The following is an 18,366-nucleotide window of genomic DNA, read 5'->3' as shown; positions in this document are numbered from 1 at the left end:
TTTGCCGGAAGAGGTGACACATTTGCCTGTAACTCCCATAACCCCTCCCCCTCCCTCTTGCAACGCCCCTGAGAGCACAGGGTCGTTCCAGGAGACCCAGAGCCCACGAGTAGGAGGCCCAAGAGACAGATAGACAACGACACTGACAAAACAAATAAATACATAAGGCATTTATCAAGAATGTCGGTTTTGTGAACCCTCTGAAAATAGAAATGTCTGGTAAAAGAATAGACCGGTCAAGCTTTGATACTTATTATAAAATATTTCGATATATAAACATAATTCGTGACTCAAGATGGATTGAAATTATTAATTTGGCGTCTTGGGAAGTGACTGCACGACTGGACTTTCCTTCACCCTGTGCCTCTCTCTCCCTCAATTTCTGTTTGAAAAAGTTATTTAATAAACAGGAAAAAATATACCAAAGATTTTCAATATCGATTTGGAGATAAAGTTTTCCTGACTGATCCATACAGTCTAATCAACGATAACAACAGCCTTGAGTGCGTTTCTAGGCCTTTACTTCGTGGCAAAACTGAGGCAAATCGTCAGAATTCATGTATTTCAACGAGAAAACAAAAATCATCCCCCAAACCTTGCGAAGGGGTTGATATATCATGTGAGTAAAATAAGACATTTGGTGTTATATATGCTTGTATCATTCCAGGTATCTACAATGAGAAGATCTCAGCATCATTAACTGTTGAGCGATGTCGCGAAAAGTTGAAGAATAAGTACCGAAAACAATTGTGCAAAATTCAAATGAAACCGTGGGATAAAAGTGATTATGCTGAGTTCAAAAATATGCACACGGTTGTCACAATGGTGAAGAAGGACACTAGTGGACAAAACATGAACAAAAAGGAAATACTTAAGGGTTCTGTTGCTGAAATATTTTCAACGAAAGTAAACGGAGAACTGCCAGCCCGAATCCTCATTTCGGCCCCCGCTGGGAGAGGGAAGACCACGGCTGTCGCTAAGATGGCTTACGACTGGGTTCACAGAGAAAAGGGGTCAGCATTAGAACTACTGCCACTTCTGTTTGTTGTGCAATTCCGAAACACAAGTAAGCTTACATCGATCGGAGAAGCTATCAAAACCCAGCTTTTGAGTGATGTAGATGATCTCACACCAGAGGGTCTCGAGAGTTTCATTAGAGAGAATCAGAGCATCTGTCACATCATACTAGACGGGCTTGACGAGTATGCGGGTATCTCTTCTTTAGAACGAAGCTCAGAGAGCAATATTGTCAGTGTCATCCGCTGGGAGGAATTTCCAGAGTGTCGAGTCCTTGTAACAACACGCCCTCACCTAGAAAACTTCTTCAATCAAGATGATCTTCCAAGGGTATACACAAAGATGTGGATCGAAGGATTCTCGCGAGAGAGCTCACGTGAGTACATCGACAAGTTCTTTGGTTCGACTTCGAATAGTTATAGCAGAAATGGTCATGGTCTGAAGGTTTACCTTGATGAACAACCACTTATTAATGAACTTGTTAAAACACCTCTATTTTGTCTCATGGTCTGTCATTTATGGAGCGAGGGGCTTTTAAACACTGAAACTACCACTCAAACAGATTTATTAGACAGCGTAAATGTATTTCTGATACAACATGCCAATGCCCGATCAAAATCAAAAGACGAAATAACAGAGGAAGAACTTACTAAAATCATTCATAAACTGGGTAAGGTTGCTCTAGCTGGTCTAGTCGACGACTCTAAAAAACTGGTGTTTACGCCCCACGATTTTCGAAGAGTTCCGGCTATCCTTGATAGGGCATTCGAGCTTGGGTTGCTATCCACCTTTACGATTCCAAAGACAAGGCTCCCACGATCCAACAAGACCACTTCCACTACCATTGAATTTTATCACAAACTCGCTCAGGAACACTCGGCTGGGAAATACCTCGCTGCTAAAACGAAGACATATATGTTACGACTGAAGATTTCTAAGTTAGACAGACTGCTGCGAGACATCAAAGCAAACATCGGGGATTATGAGAATCTCATCCGATTCGCTGCTGGCACAAACAACAGCCTTTGCGTACGAATAATGGAGGTGCTCCTTTCCAACAGCTTTTTGGATGAGAGCGAGCGATATCGAATTCTCCTTGACTGCTCATCAGAGACCAAGGGAACTGAAGGAAACGTGTCTTCGTTGGTTCAAAGATGTGTGAATGCAGAGAGTATTGTTCTGAAGTCACCGACTGTCTACACCGTCGTTGGAATGCAAAATCTTCCAAAGCAACTTAAACGTCAGGTATGCGCATTTTCATCTCACAAAATATGTTTACAATAATGATTTCATAAAGATTGTTTACATTTTCATTTCTCTGCTGCTACTATGAGTCAAATCGCTAATATATTTTGTGTAAATGTATTCTTATTCATAATTAACCACATCGCGATAAATCATACTGCATGATACAACGATCAATACCGTGATACATAGTCATTATCATTCTATGTTTGCCCAACGACGGCCTCAAGCAAGATAATAAATGTTTTACTTATTAATGTAAAGGAGTAGGGGAGGGAGCTCCCATTACTTACCGGATAATATTCTGAGAAAAGATCAAGCTATACAGTCTTGATTTTAATGATTACGGCAAAAAAAAAAGGAGATCAACTAATTAATGTCATTTAATTCGTATAATCTGTCACTAAACTCTCTTTTGTTTTAATCTCTCTATCTTTCTATTTTTACACTAGGTTATGACTATAAAGTTCGAGGGATCTACTTTGACTACCGACGTGACGAGTGGACTATGGTGTTGCCTGGAATCATTTTCGATGCTACGTACTCTGACCATCTCAGACTCCTCTCTCAGTTTTCCTCCATCTACCCATGAGCTTCCATCCGTCAAAAAGCTAACAGCCGAGAGAGTGACGTCACAAAGCTATGAAGGTCTGCTCTCATTGCTTCCTGGCTTGGAAGATATCGATATCACTATCGATGATGCAGAGAGAGACATACGTCAGATCACGGCTGGTCTTCGTCGGACCGTAGGACAGCAGCTCACACGCATCAAGCTTAGAGCACCGTACACACTCCCATCAGAGAAGAAGAGTGTATCGAGAGAGACGATGAGAGGACTGGGCCTTCTGATCAAAGAACAAACCAAGAACCTACAGTGGCTAACTCTGAGATATTTGAAGTGCTCAGACGAGGAAGACTTGGTTTACCTCATCGAGTGCTGCAGACGGGTGAAGACGATGTCATACGTGTGGTAGGTTCTTGTTCAAATCGTGTATAAAATAGATTAAAATCCTACTAGATTATTCTATTCAGTTACTCTGCAGTAGTAGGCCTAAAGCATAATGATACAAATGCGTGATAAGATGCAAAGGTTAAAACGTGGGTGTAATTTCCAAGTCTTTGACTGAAAGTTAAGATGGGTTTTGTTTGATTATCGCTCTCAACTCTTATTTTATAATTTTTAAGTAGACTAGGGTTTAGTCACTAGCAATGAATATAATTTGAATGCCTGTATTAAAAATCCAAAATTGTAATAGGTCTAGAAAATATGCAGTTGAATGTATTATTAAGAGTATGCACCGTTGGAAGCTAAATTAATGTAAGTCCATGTCCCGGGGTCCATGTTGACTTAAAATAAAAACCATAGATTTTCTATCCTTATAAAATTAATTATCATTCTATCATGAATTATTATTATTATAATTATTACGATTATATCGTAGCATTCTAGACCATAATTCGACTTATAATTGGTGAATTTTCGAAGCTTAAACAATGCCAAACTAGGGGAAATTACTAGTTTTCACGATTCCCCCCCCCCCCGCCGGAGGTTGATTCATCATCTAAAATTAATTTCGATTTTAAATATCTTCAGGCCCGTAGCCAGAGTTTGATGTTGGGGGGGGGGGGGGGGGGGGGGGTTGGGTACATAGACCTAGATCTACATGTAGTTGATCGACGTCCTGGGGAGGGGTCTAACAAAGTTCAACCAAGCCCCCCCCCTCCCCCCCCCCCCCCCCCCCCCCCCCCCCCCCCCCCCCGTGGCTACGTGCCTGAATATCTTTGAAAATATATTTGTTATTCAAGGCTGAATCACTTTTGCCTTTAAACTGATGCTCGAGAGCTGTTTCATCGAATCAAATTTAGCTAGAATCGATCTTGATAAATTTTAGGTTAAACAAAGGGCTCTGTGATCAAGGCTAGTCGATGTTACTTAGGTCAACCACAAAAATGCGTCGCTAAACTACTGCAAGAGTAGACCGAATTTTCCGTCTCTTTCGTTCGTTAGCCTCTTATTGGGGTAGGGTCGGCTCTCTCTTTAGAGACGGAAGCCGTTTATACACATGTCCTTGCTAACGCCACGGCCAGTTCTGGTCGTAGCGTTTTGCCCCAAAATCCCCCAAAATGTCATTTTACCTCGAGCATGTTATATTGTAAATTAGGCCTAGGCTATAATAAATCAGTTCCACTTACCAACTTGACTGAAATAATCAGTTTAATAGTCCCTTTTTAGGAAATTATGGGTCAAAATCGAAATCCATTTTGAAAATCTTTTTCAACATGGATTCCGATTTTGACCCATAATTTCCTAAAAAGGGACTATTAAACTGATTATTTCAGTCAAGTTGGTAAGTGGAACTGATTTATTATAGCCTAGGCCTAATTTACAATATAACATGCTCGAGGTAAAATGACATTTTGGGGGATTTTGGGGGCAAAACGCTACGACCAGAACTGGCCGTGGCGTTAGCAAGGACATGTGTATAAACGGCTTCCGTCTCTAAAGAGAGAGCCGACCCTACCCCAATAAGAGGCTAACGAACGAAAGAGACGGAAAATTCGGTCTACTGCAAGAGAGGTCCTCAAAAAGTGAGTTAATTCCATTTTCTTCTAAAATATTCATTCTGTTGAAAACAAATTTTGGTGGAAGGAAAGTATTCTTCTCATTTTTTAACCGAACGATATTTGACATAAATATCAATACTAGATCTAGTAATAATAGGGTCTAGCGTTCCCCAACTTCTGAGCTAAAAATAAGATGGACGAATTGCATTGGTTCATGCATTTCCGTCCCATTCATTACATCCATGCATGTCCAACTCTACTTGTCTAACGACATTGAATATTTGGTTATGACAGGTCTGAATTAATTAGGAAATATAGTTTATTCTTGCGTTTGATGACAAAATAAATAAGTCCACCACGGCTTTAGAAATCATCGCGTTGAATGGTCGCCGATAAAAAGTCTAGTGCGTAGAATCTATGCCTAGATCTAGGCTATAAATTGAGGTTAAGGCTCAGTTTCCAAATCTAGACTAGACTAGGCCTACTTTGTTATTTGCCGGTAGGCAGTGCGGTAGGTCCTTTTTCATGTTGATAATAACATTAACAATCGACGGGGTCATTGTTTCAACGTTAACATTTTATGAAAGAAAAAAAAAATTCTCCACAGTTTCAGACCCAAGACCAATTTAGATCTTGATTAAGAATAAGATCTTAATGTAGATTTGGTCTGCATCATTATACTAGATCTCAGGGATCTGGGGAATTAGGGTTGATGTAGTCTACACCTAGTCTCTACACTGCACCTTTTGTGCAGGATTAACTTAGATACATCAGAGTTAGTCCCTTAGTCCTAGATCAGCTAGACTACTTGTATGTTTGTGAGATCTAAAATTAAACAGGAGTTAGATCTAGTCTACATCTAACAGTAACAAGTTCGATTTTAGACTAGATATAGAATGTTATGTAGTAGTCTAGGCTCATGTATCGAGCTCTATATTTTGTTTTTCTTCATTTCATTTTTCTTTCAGAGTCAGAGATGGAGTGGACATGGACTCTTGAGTCATATCCAAGAAACAGACCTCTATAGTCTTCAACGTCTCTCATCCTACCTCTGCCCCGAGGAAAGGATATGGATCTGCATAATGTAATCTGATTCAAGGTGCACTGCAAGATCCTACCATACTAAGTGGCCTTTTGATGTGATTATCTTAGCAAAGTTTGAACACCGACATGAAATAAGGGTGAGGTTCTTTTTCTTCTTCATGTTCTAGACCTACATAGAAATAAAGTACTAACTTTTTGTTCAGTTTATAGTCTTTTATATTCATTTATGATAAAGGGTTAAGATTCCGGATATTGGATTTTTCAATAACAAACTGAAAGTGTTGCGTTCTTAATCTATTAGGAAGCCAACCATGACAGGTCAAAAACATAGATACTTGATCAGCCAGATTTTGATCAATTGTGCATAGAATAGGGCAACAGTGAAAGTATAAAGATGTGATTGAACAAACTCTAATTAGCATATTCATGATGTAAGCTGTTTTCTGTTCGTTATATACCATTTAAGGCATCTCTTTTACTTCTATTCCCCAGAGAGTAGTTTTAATCAAACTCTGTACAATAGGGTTCGGTTCAAGATCAGAGTATCCATGATTAAGATTTAACTGTTGTTAGTTTGATATTACAAATAAAAGCTCTAGTTCAAGATCAAGATTTTAAAGAAATGTTTGGGATCATAGTCAAAAGCAAGATAATTCCAGAGTGTATAGAAGTTTCCACATTACACAGTCCACCATAATGGGTTGGACCAAAAACATTTTAATTACAATTAGAATCACTGACGAAAATATGCTTTTGTTCAGTTGAACACATTAGATTAAGTAAAGTGACAACTATTTTTCTGAGAAATATATTTGCTCTCTTCATGAAATATGTTTATCTCCGTTTTCAATCTTAGGTTGCAAAGTAAAGAGCTGTAGCATCTACATGAACTGCAAATCTTATGGCATCTGGACTTTCATACCTAAGGTCTTATTCATCTCTTCAAGTTGAAAAGGTAAGGGTAAGGGTTTACCAGTAAAATTAATTGATCGTATTAGTATGTTTTGTGCCTGTCATCATTGCCATGCCTCTACAGTAATCAATATGAAAGAGAAAAAAACGAAAGAGTAAGTACAGTTTTGATAGTCCTTGTTAGAGATCTAATTCAGATTGTCTCCATATTGTATAAAACATACACAAATGGTTATGAGATTTTTCTTTTCCAAAGCCTAAAAATAAATTATTTATTATTTTTTCTTAACTTGAACTCATTTCGTATCAATATTTTCAAAGAATGTTTTATATCATACTACTTTATTCATTTCCAATCAAAGAAATTGACATGATCAGAAATACAACAGTTGTAGAAAGATTGAACAATTAAACTCGTAGTTATTAATTGTTTTATTACATAACTTTCTATTCCAAATTCTAGACTGCAAAGCCTGAATCCCCTGCAACATTATGCTTCATATGGAACATCAGCCAGCCTACAGATACAAGCTCCCTTTTCCAGCTCTAAGCAAGAGGGACCACAGTGCTAAACAGTTTGTGGACTTGTCGCTTTTTCAACTACGACTTCCATTGAAACAGATTTTCAGATTAATTCATCTGAAGGTATTAAAAATGCTTCAGTCTGAGTCAGGGTACCATGGGTTTGCCATCAGTTTGCCATGAGTATGGGATTATTGGTTTGATAAGAATTCATCAAGTAAGGTCTAAAGGAACTAAGATTTTCAATGATACTTCCAAGAATTCTATTATTTTAAATAGAATGTCAGAATCTTGCGGAAGAAAGAGCAAAATACTAGTTATAGGATAAAGGATAAAAGTAAAGTCATTATCCATATTAAGTTAGCGCTGCTATTTCAGCCTGCACTTTCGAAAAATAGCTTGTTAAGGGTTGTTGCTGATTTTAAAATCTATGATTCTGTCATGGAGGTTTACTGTTTTTAAACTTACTTTACATAGACAAATCCGTTCATGGTGATGAATCTTAAAATATCAAATCAGAAATTTCAAAGGGGCAAATTAATCTGAGCAGCAGTGGATAAATTTGAGGGCCTATTTGGAACTCTCCCTAGAGGTTTTGTTGGCATGACCATGTGTTGATGATTACCTGTTAAAGCCTCAATTGAATATTTTTATAATTTGCCTAAGAACAGCATCAAAATAAACAACTGAATAATGTTACTGCAGTGAAAACATTTTGTCAGGAAATTATATCAACTCGGATTTATATTGTCCTTAAAAAATGTTCAAATCTGATAGAGAAAAATTATAATTAACTTAAACTGGTGTATCATGAAAACACATTTTCACAAACTGCATGACCTCACATGAGAATGTGTATATGCCTTAAATTAACAACCATATAGGTAAGACCAATCTTTAGCACAAATGTTATTCCTTTAATCTCTATCAAATTACACCGAGTAGACAGTGGCATTTATTAGCTGCAATGGCTTACAACTGGCTGTATGTCATGAAAGGATTTTTTTCCAGGCGAGAAGGGAAATGTACTACTCAAAGGAAATGTACTACTCTAAGGTCAATTAGAGGTAGCCAAGCGTAGGATGCATTATTGCATACATTTACATTTAACACACACAGTATATGGAGGTTTGGATATGCATGTTTTTGGGTTGGCTATTTAATGTAGAGATAAATAGAAATAGCTGGATGCCAAGGAGGTTTTTAATGTTAAGGACCTGGAAAAGAAAGGGTACCGTAGCACTGACTTAAAGGGTTCTTCCACAAGGCAGAACCCTTCAAGTCAGTGCTACGGTGCTGACGTTTAATGCACGAGGTAGTTTTATTTAGTGGCAGAAACATTATTCCTGAGAAAGACTTGTTACGTCGGGGCGAGATAAGCTGTCAAGTCGACGGGGATTCTACGCAGTCTAGAGACTGGCCAAGCGACCAGGAGGGACTCACGAGATGGAAGCTGCACTGTAACAAAGTTATGTTCCATTAAATTGTTTATGTGCTGTTGATTTTTTTTGACGCCACGATTTGTTGGCTGAATATTAAACCTTTATTTAAACTTATACAATTGTGTTCTGGTGTGGTTTTCTGATGAGGTAGCAGTGTAAATAATTTTAAAAAAGTCACTCACGTGACACTGTACTTCAATAGCAGTACTTTCATTTGTGTCATTGAAAATGTTTTTATTGTATCCCTTGAATTAATTTGTTATTGCTCAACATATACAAAGTGTAGTTTTTCGTGCATTCAAGCAAAATAAAAACGATTATACTTTAATACCTGAAAAATCTGTGTGAATTATATTTTCTATTTAAGCAATGTACTGTTTTTCATTTAAAAAGAAAAAATGGAGTTGGGGAAAAGAATGAATGGATGAGATTGGACGCTAACGCATGGTAGTTAGGCCAAAAAAAAAAAATTGTTTGGTTGTCCTCGATTGATTTTCTGGAGTAGGGGCGGGCGGGCGGATTTATTTATTTATTTATTTTTTTTTTAACTTCATTTTTTGTGTCTTTTTTTTTTTCTTTCTTTTTTTTTTCCCTCATTTTTTTTTTTTTTAAATATTTTTTTCCATAAAAAAAAAAATCATTGGGATTTTCAAGCCTTTAAACAAACAAAGTCTATACAACACTTTAATATGGTAAAATACTAGCTTAATGTACAATGAATTTTGCATTTTGACATAGAAAAATGAAAATGCCAAGTTTAATAAATACCTAATTGCGTACTGAAAAGACAAAACTGGCAACGGGACGCATTTTGAATTTTAAAAAAAAAAATATTAAAAAAAAAAAAAAAAATACGAGCGGCCCGAAAATGACGAGCGGGCGGTCGAGGACAACCAAATGATTTTTTTGGGGGGCCTTATCATGAAATGATGTGATTTAATGATGGTGTGTTTGTTTGATGGGGAGTATTCAAATAACCTAGCAAAGCTTTTATATTGTTTTACTTTATTCATTTATTCCTTTGTTCCCTTTTTCTTTTCTAGTTTCCTTTTTTTGTGGGGGGGGGGGATGAAACGAGTTGAAATGGGAGTTTGGTTGTGTGTTAATGGGGGTGGGGGTGGGAGAGAGATTATATGAATAGAATAAGGGCACAAATTAAAAAAAATATGGTAATTAATTACCCCTAAATGGCAATTAATTTCGTAAAGAATTCTCCATTTTCCGATACATAACCAAATTGAAGTCGGCCATCGTTTACGCCTTTCAAGCAAATCAATGCTGAACATATCGGATTAATACTAGGATATTTTTTTCGTCCGTTTTCTTTTGAACAGGTTTACTCAGGCTCTCAGTATTAAATGTCATTTCCTGAGAGGCCCTGGACAAATTATATGTCAAAAATACAGAGGAAATTAAACAAAGTTTGAATACGTATTACCTATGATATCATGGATTATTTCTTTACGTTTTTTCAAACATTATATAAACATTTTTTTGTATATATATTTGACCAGCTTAAGCAATATTACATATTTCCTTTCGAAACGAAGATAGATAATTAAAGCGGGAAAGCTGAACTACTCGTTTAGTTTGTTACTCCTGAAAAGAACCATCTCTGGAATTTGAAAAGAAATGATACCATTTATCTTGAAATTTATTTTAAAGCTTCAATCTTTTTTTTAAATTTCATTATGAAACATAATGAAATATCAAATTAAAATCAAATACAATTTAAGGCCTTTAAAATTGATCCGATTAATTTTAATATCAATTTCAAGGCCTCATGAAACTTCCCTGATCTATCCCCTTCCCTCTCCACCTCCCGGAGTATGTGTATGTTGTTGCTAATCATTAAATAAGGCCTACACAACTAAACCGTTCATGGAAAGAAAAAAAAAATCAGATATATAAATCCCAACATGAAAATACTAATAGTATCATAGTTTACGCATTCTCTGTCTGTTTCTATTTCTTAATTTCTTAGTTCTCTGTATGTCTCTGTACTATATATTTTCCCCTCTCTCTCTTTCTCTATCTATCCCCCTTTTATCGCGCTCTTTCTTTCTCTCTATCTCTCTCTTTCTGATTTGTTCTCTTTACTCTAACAGCCAACGCACCTAATACCTCTATCACTCTGTTTTCTGAACATAGGTTATACTACTGTGGAACAAGAGAGGGCGGCAGACTGGAATCCTATCTCAACAGTCTTCAACAATCGTCAAGAGGCATCCTCTCTGTGAATCTTTATCATGTAAGTATTGCTCCACATTGTATGCACTTTACACTTTCACTATTTCTCATTTTCATCTGTATTACAATCGCTTTGATGCTAATATTGTTCAGTATTGTCATTTTCGATATCTAATTTCTAAATGTATATACATGTTTAGGCCTATTTTATTTGTTAACAATTCCTTTCTGTTATATTTTTTCTGCAATTTTTTTTCCTTCTGCTTCATAAGTTTTCAAACTTTTTCTTTTTCTTTTGAGTTCTCGTATCAGATTATTTTGTCTCTGTCCCGGGTCTCTGTCTTTATTGTTGTTGATGATTGTTATAATAATAATAATAAACAATATTTATAAGGCGCTTAATACTGGTGTCTCTAAGCGCACCATATTCTGACTTAACAATTATTTACCCAAACTTATAATAAACACACAACATATACATCTGTTCTTTATTCAATAAATCATGCATATATAATAATAAAAAATAAGATAAGAGTGAGATCAAACATACATACAAGAGGTCAAACATAGGATCAAACATAGGATCGAACAAACAAAAAATAAGACGGTGTGCACCTCCTTTGACCGACTCACAACTGCAGAATATTATTTATGAATTAAAAAGGTGCGTTTTCAGCAAGGACATGAATTGGTCGAGAGAATGAATAATATGAAAGTGCGCTGGTAATTTGTTCCAAAGGATAGGGGCATTTACTGAGAAAGCTCGATCGCCATATTTTGTAACGGTACGAGGTCCGAGGGTTAACTGCAAGGTTGATGATGATCGAAGAGGTCTTAAAGAACTAGAAGAACATAAGGAAATCAAATCTGAAAGATATTTAGGGGCTTGGCCATTGTTATCCTAATTTCCTAGACACCAAATGCTCAACAGAATATCGAAACGTTGCTAAATGACTTAATTCATAATTCTTCTCTCCCATGTGTTCCTATTATATTTGTACACGTACTTCACTTTGTTTCTTCTGTCTAGATTTGCACTTCAACATGTTATCAAATATTATCTTTGTTTTCGGTGTTGTTTCAATGGTACGACTTTTAGTATGATTTATTATCTTTATTCCTTACATGAAATTGAGATTGGTTATTTCTTTAATCACTTCATTGCTGGCTCTTTTTTTTCGGGGGAGGGGGGGGGGGGGCTGCCACTATCGTTATACCATGAGCTCATTCACTTAACCTTAATTTGTTTTTTGTTTGTCGTTTATTTTCCTTTTTAAATTTTTTCCATTTAATTATTGTTTTCAGTTGTGCTACCATTCTTAAACCATTTCTTAATTCTACCATTGGTTATTTCTGAGTTTAATGTTTTATGTTTTTGAATATTGCCCCCTCTGCCATTTTGCTCTCCGTTTGACTCTTTCATATCAATTCCTTTCATAGCAAAAGCGCTCCTCACAATTTCTGTAAATTTGGCAGTTTAACGCTACGCGTACCGCCTTGACCGGACTGTGCGGTATCTGTGCAGTTCTGTGTGTAGAGAGGTCGGGCTGTATTCATATTTTTTGGGGGTGCATAAATTGCTCTAATTATACGTACGCGTGTAATGCGCAAGTTTATTGTGACGGCACTAAACCCATCCCACTCATTGTTACCCTATTTTCATAATGGTACTGACCCAATGAAATGTAGTGCAGTGCGCTCGTACGCGCTGCGCTGCGTGTGTACATGTACTGTACTTATGCATGTTCAGTTATATGTGTATGCATAGCATTACGTACATGCATACGGCTAGCTGGCACAAAACCCTGGGTCGGGCTTCTAAAATGGGACATGAAGCATGATTTGACATGAAAAATGACGGAGCTAAAACTGAATCAATCAAAATGAAATTTATATGTATGAAAAGCTTACGTATTATATGTCATTGTCTGTGATTGAGGATTTACAAATTTGACGCAAAACGCGTTGCTGCAAAGTTAAAGATTGGTTTATTGAAAGGCAACCGAGCACAGTACGACCGATCCATTGACATTGTGTATGAGAGAGTAATTTTTTTAAATGGATTGTAAAGTTCAACGTCAAAGTGACGGAGGTTTTTTTTCAAGTAAGGGCATGGTTTTACATGGAATGTAAAGGAAATGTTTCCTTCTTCTCATATCTCGATTGAGGATATTATTCTCAATTTCGATTTTTAATGGTAAAGAAAAGTGTAAAAAGATGTCGAGAATTTTACCATATGTCATGTAATATAAAATGCGCGCGGGTCGGTTGATCTCCCAAAAGGAGCGCGAAGGAATTGATATGCTCTCTATTTGGGGCGTTATTTATCTGCAACAAAGTCGGCGCTCAATGGGAGGGGGCACAATGCCCCTATTTCTTTCAAGTACACCAGAAGTGCTTCCATTCACGGAAGAAAAGTGTTAATTTGCATTGTGCCGCTCTTCTTTTTTAAAGTGTCCCTTCTCCTTTTATTATGTCCCCCTCATCAAATTTGCAAGGTGCCTTTTACTTTGACAAATGAACCTTTTCCTTTCTTATGAATTCCTCTTTCCCGTTTTTTTAACTGCCCATTTTCATCTCTAATGTATGCCTTTTTTAACCAACCATACCATAATCTTAATCATATAACTAACTTGACATGGATAACAATAACAGTCATGCACGTGTTTACAAACAAATGTATGCAAAGTGTCAAAAGGATATATATATATATATATATATATATATACATATATATATATATATATATATATAAATATATATATATTGGATAAGGCAGACTAATGGAGCATGGTTGCAACTCCGAGTTTCACGCCTTGCGAGCGATCATCAGGCAACTGATAGCATGATTACTCTACAATCTACAATACGTATTGTAGATTGTAGAGTAATCATGCTATCAGTTGCCTGATGATCGCTCGCAAGGCGTGAAACTCGGAGTTGCAACCATGCTCCATTAGTCTGCCTTATCCAATACATATTTTGCTCTGCCCATAAGCATTGAGCACTGTACGGAGGTATAGACCAAATCTAAGTATATAAATATATATATATATATATATATATATATATATATATATATATATATATATGACCATGCAAATTATTCAGCATTAATGAGAAAGAGAAGCAGCGAAAGGTAAAGGAGAGAAGATATTAGTAGAAGAGCAGATAACAGAACTAAGCAGAGTGACCGAGAAAGGAAAAGAGTTAGGTAGAAGAGGATTGATAGGAGAGGGTATGTACACTATAGGTTAATTCATTGGTCATAGCTGTTATACATTACATATCTGTCTTTACACGGAATATAATGTATATAACAGGCGAGGTATTGCAACAGTTTTTGAATACTGAATAGGAATGAAATGAACATAATAGGTTGAAGGAAGAACAGGAATGTTAGAAGCGGAAAGAAGGAAACAAGCAAAGGAATATAATGAGACAAAGGAGAAAACGACAAGGGAAAAGAATCTGGTGCGAGCGAGCGAGAGAGAGAGAGAGAGAGAGGGAAAGAGAGAGAAAAAATGTAGGTAAGAAGTATTGGTATATCATAGGAATAAATAGTTTGCTATGTTATTATTCATTCATGATTTTGCTACGTACAAAGAATATATAAACAAGATACATTAATGTAACATGCATTGTTCAAGTAATGTAACATTGAATTAGAGTTAAGTAGATAAATGGGGAGAAGGAGGGGAGGAGGAGAGGAAAAACAGAAAGGGGACAGAGGGGAGGAGAAAATTAGAAGAGGAATGTGATAAGATTTAGGATACAGAGGAAAAGTGAGAGGTATAGAAATGAAAGGGAAATAGAGGGGGAGAGAGAGGGTGAGCGAGATGGGGGAGGAAAGAAAGGGAAGGGGTTGAGAAAAGTTAGAAGTAAGAAAGATTGGGGACATGGTGTATTTCTACGATACGATCCGACTGCAACTCATATAACTACTTCTCCGCATCACCCACTCTTACATGCAGACCCCGCTGATAGTTTTTCAAAGTGGGTGGGGGTAACTATTTACGATCAGGTAGAGTGTAGCGTAAATTGGCGGGGTCCAGGGGGTGGAGCCCCCTGAAGCTCAGAGATTTTAGGCAATAAAATACGGTCAGATGTGCATCCAGGGGTCCGCCTTAGGGCTTAAGGCCCCTGATCCCCACCGCTCTGCGGTTCCTGAAATGTAGGCCTCTAAAAAAGGAAATTTCTTGCGTGACTGTAAATTCAAGAATTTGCCATGTTCCAACAAACGTCTACAAAATTATGATTGACTAAAAAGTCACTTCAGCAACATTTGTAAATCACCGGTATCGAAAACAGAAATTAACCCGATAACCCCCCCCCCCCCGGATCTACACCTTGATGGCGGGAAAATCGGAACTGATCTCCCCTACCTTTCACCCCTTTCTTTTCTTCTTCCTCTTTGTTGTTCCCTTTTAGCTCTCATATTTCCCTTTCCCTTCCTTCTCTCTTTTGTTTGGCGGGGGGGGGGGGATGGGAAAGGCTCTTTCGGCTCTCCCCCGATCCCCTCTTTTCCCCCTTTTCTTTTCTTCCTCTTCTTTCTTTCCCTTTCCCTCTTTACCTTTCTCTCGCTCTCTCTTTTTTTTTGCGGGGGGGGGGGGGGGGGGGGGGGGAGCCGAGCGGGCCTTGCCCTGGATCCGCGTCTGCTCTCCACCCAGGTGTTTTGATACCCGGTCGCGACTTTTTATATTAAAGGTCAAGACCAGTAATCGAAACGCCCCAATTTCAAAAAATGAAATGGAAGCTCTCATTACCAATCATGTGAAAGAATATGTTTTGACTAATACATGATGATAAAAAGTTTGCCGGGAGACCGCCTACTAATTCATATATTTGGTAAATTTGCCGGGAAACCGCCTACTAATTCATATATTTGGTAAATTTGTTTCTCTCATGGTTTGTAAGAGATATAGGGTAGTCCCATATACATCTTTCTGTGTATAGTGCTTGTAACTTAACGAAGAATGGGCCAAATTTCTTATCATTTTGATGATTCCAGAACCTTGCAGATGCTAGATGCTAGATGATCAACCTTTTCTGATCGATTCCAAAACGTTTCTTTCACAATGCAATCGCTTGACCATAACTGGTCTTTACCTTTAAACCTAACTGCCGCTGCAAGAAACCTATACGTCATGCGCCAGTCATTAATGTTAATGATACGCACGCACACAGAATCTGATGCAATAATTTATCAAATAATGAGGTTTCATTAAAAAAATTACAAGTACAAAGCTATGTTTACTCAAAATAAATGACATCGCGAGAAAAAAAGGGAGGCTAACCGTAATCGAATGACTACCAAGGTTGATTTCAATGACCGGGCTAATAATAATTACAGTGTATAAGCCATTATAAATGTTGTATTAAGCGCTTCAAGTGTGAATATTGAGGGTGAGATGAAGAAATATTATTAGATAAACACATGTATTAAATACAATCTTATCCATTTCTATCGACATTAAATGAGATTTGTTTCGCAGGGTATTTGTAAAGACTGCTAACAATATTTGTTACATCAAATGGAAATTTATCAATCTCACCAGATACTGTTATAATAATAATAATGGTGGCTTCTTATATAGCCTCGTGAGCTCAATTTTCAGGAGGGCACTGTTGTATTTAGAATACAGGTCAGAGAGAATGATCCGCAATTTCCTGTTCGGGGGTTATGTCTTGGTCGCAAGGTGATACCGGGATGCCACACGGGAGCACATCATTCTAGTGCATTGCGTATGAACGAAGTATGTACGGTCAACAGAGCTTCTCCAGGGGTGTTGTCGTGACCTTCAATATACATGTATATTATGTAGAGATTGGATGATCCCTATTCCTACCTAATATGTGCCATTTTTCCTTCTGACATATGTTCTCTTTTTTCCTTCTAAATGCCCCTTCCCCTTCTTATGAATGTTGTTTTCACTTCTAATTATGTGTTTACTTCAAATATGATAAGGTCCCTATCTTAATTTTGATAAGTGTCCCTTTTCCTTTCTAATAACTTCCTTTTGAAAAGTCACCTTTTTAATTATATTTTTTACTGTCGCTTTACAAAGTTTACCCTTTTGTCTTCATTGGAAGAACCATATTTGGTTTTAACATCTTTTTAATTAACTGTAAATCTAAGCATTCCAGGAGCTCTTGTAGCGCAGTAGAATATATATTTAATGTTGGATAGTTTCTGCGCTCTATAAATGTATTATTATTATTATTTACGAATGTGAGCAGCGTGTTGTATCTTATCGAGTGCCCTATTTCTATCACCGCAATGCAAGGCAGTAGAGCCAGTGACTGGATTGGGGCATAATGCCCCGAATTTCATAAGAACTGTGCCGTTTTGTTTAAGTGTGCCCTTTCACACTAAAATAATTGCCCTTATAAACTACCATTACTTGGCATCTTCAAACTTACTATCATTTAAACCCCATGAAATTGCGCTTCATAGACTGCCTTAGGCTATCAATTGCACTTTATTGACGGAAACAGTATATTTAGAAAAGGGAGAAGCTTTCAAACTCAATACAACGCTTCCTTAAAATGTGCCCCTCATTTCAAATAACTGAGAGCAAGTTTTAGTTTAAAATTTTCCAAAAAAAATAACAGTTTATCTTCATTAAGTAACGGATCAAGGGTCTTATTCATTCTTTCATTATAAGATTATGCTTGAAACCCCATGAGGACAGCCGATCCACATAACATCCCAGGTAGAACTATGGATCCTTGCGCTCGATATCCGTAGGTACGACCTAGGCCAGTGCCGTCTCCCCGTCTTTAGTGACGCAGAATCCAAGGTATAACCAGGGAAACTGGTCTCCGTATAGCAGCATGTACATTACGCTGATCCGTTACATACGTAGACAAACATTATAAGCGAATAATGGCGCTTGGTATTAAAGGATGCTGATTGATTTTAAATAGTTTTTCTGTTTGCATGTAGACCTATATATTACATTTTAAAAAGACGTCGTTTGAATTTTGAGCCCGGGTATAGCAGGAGTAGGCCTACCTTCGTTTCTTCTGGTGTTATTTGCTAATGTTAATTGAACTTGATGGCGGCGATTTTTGTTTTGGTCTTAGCTGGGGGGGGGGGGGCGGGGGTGCATTGTGGTTTTAAAGGTTTTGAGTGCTTTTCCCATCACACAGTCTAGTCTATTATCCATGACAAAATGTGGGGGTGGGGGGAGGGCAGTCTTGACTCACCTTTTGCTGAAAAATATGACGGAATAAACCAAAAATGCATTAAAAAGATTTGTTTTTCTAAATTTCGGGTGACGACCCCTCTAATAACTCATGGAGATACGTCCCCCTATTTGTCCTCTTGTATTTTTTCCCTTTAAATAGGTCTTAGGTTGTATAGCATTTTTAAAACATAGCATACTCTCTTCTTGCATTTTGTCAACATTTTAGGGGGGACGAT

At 37.3% G+C, this 18,366-nt stretch overlaps 1 protein-coding gene across 1 annotated transcript; it reads left to right on the top strand.

The window, feature by feature from the left end:
• Nucleotides 1-212: 212 nt before the first annotated feature.
• LOC105440537 lies at nucleotides 213-17,746 on the top strand. Its single transcript, XM_030993952.1, has 5 exons — nucleotides 213-219; nucleotides 668-2,262; nucleotides 2,715-3,232; nucleotides 10,899-10,998; nucleotides 17,633-17,746. Exons 1-5 carry the CDS (start codon nucleotides 213-215, stop codon nucleotides 17,744-17,746), a joined length of 2,334 nt encoding a protein of 777 aa, XP_030849812.1.
• The last annotated feature ends 620 nt before the right edge of the window (nucleotides 17,747-18,366 follow it).

Source organism: Strongylocentrotus purpuratus, unplaced genomic scaffold (genome assembly GCF_000002235.5).
Source record: "Strongylocentrotus purpuratus isolate Spur 01 unplaced genomic scaffold, Spur_5.0 spur5_scaffold_20, whole genome shotgun sequence".
Classification (NCBI taxonomy): domain Eukaryota; kingdom Metazoa; phylum Echinodermata; class Echinoidea; order Camarodonta; family Strongylocentrotidae; genus Strongylocentrotus; species Strongylocentrotus purpuratus.
The sequence above is the reverse complement of the archived record's forward strand: the minus strand, read 5'-3'. Positions and strand labels throughout refer to the sequence as shown.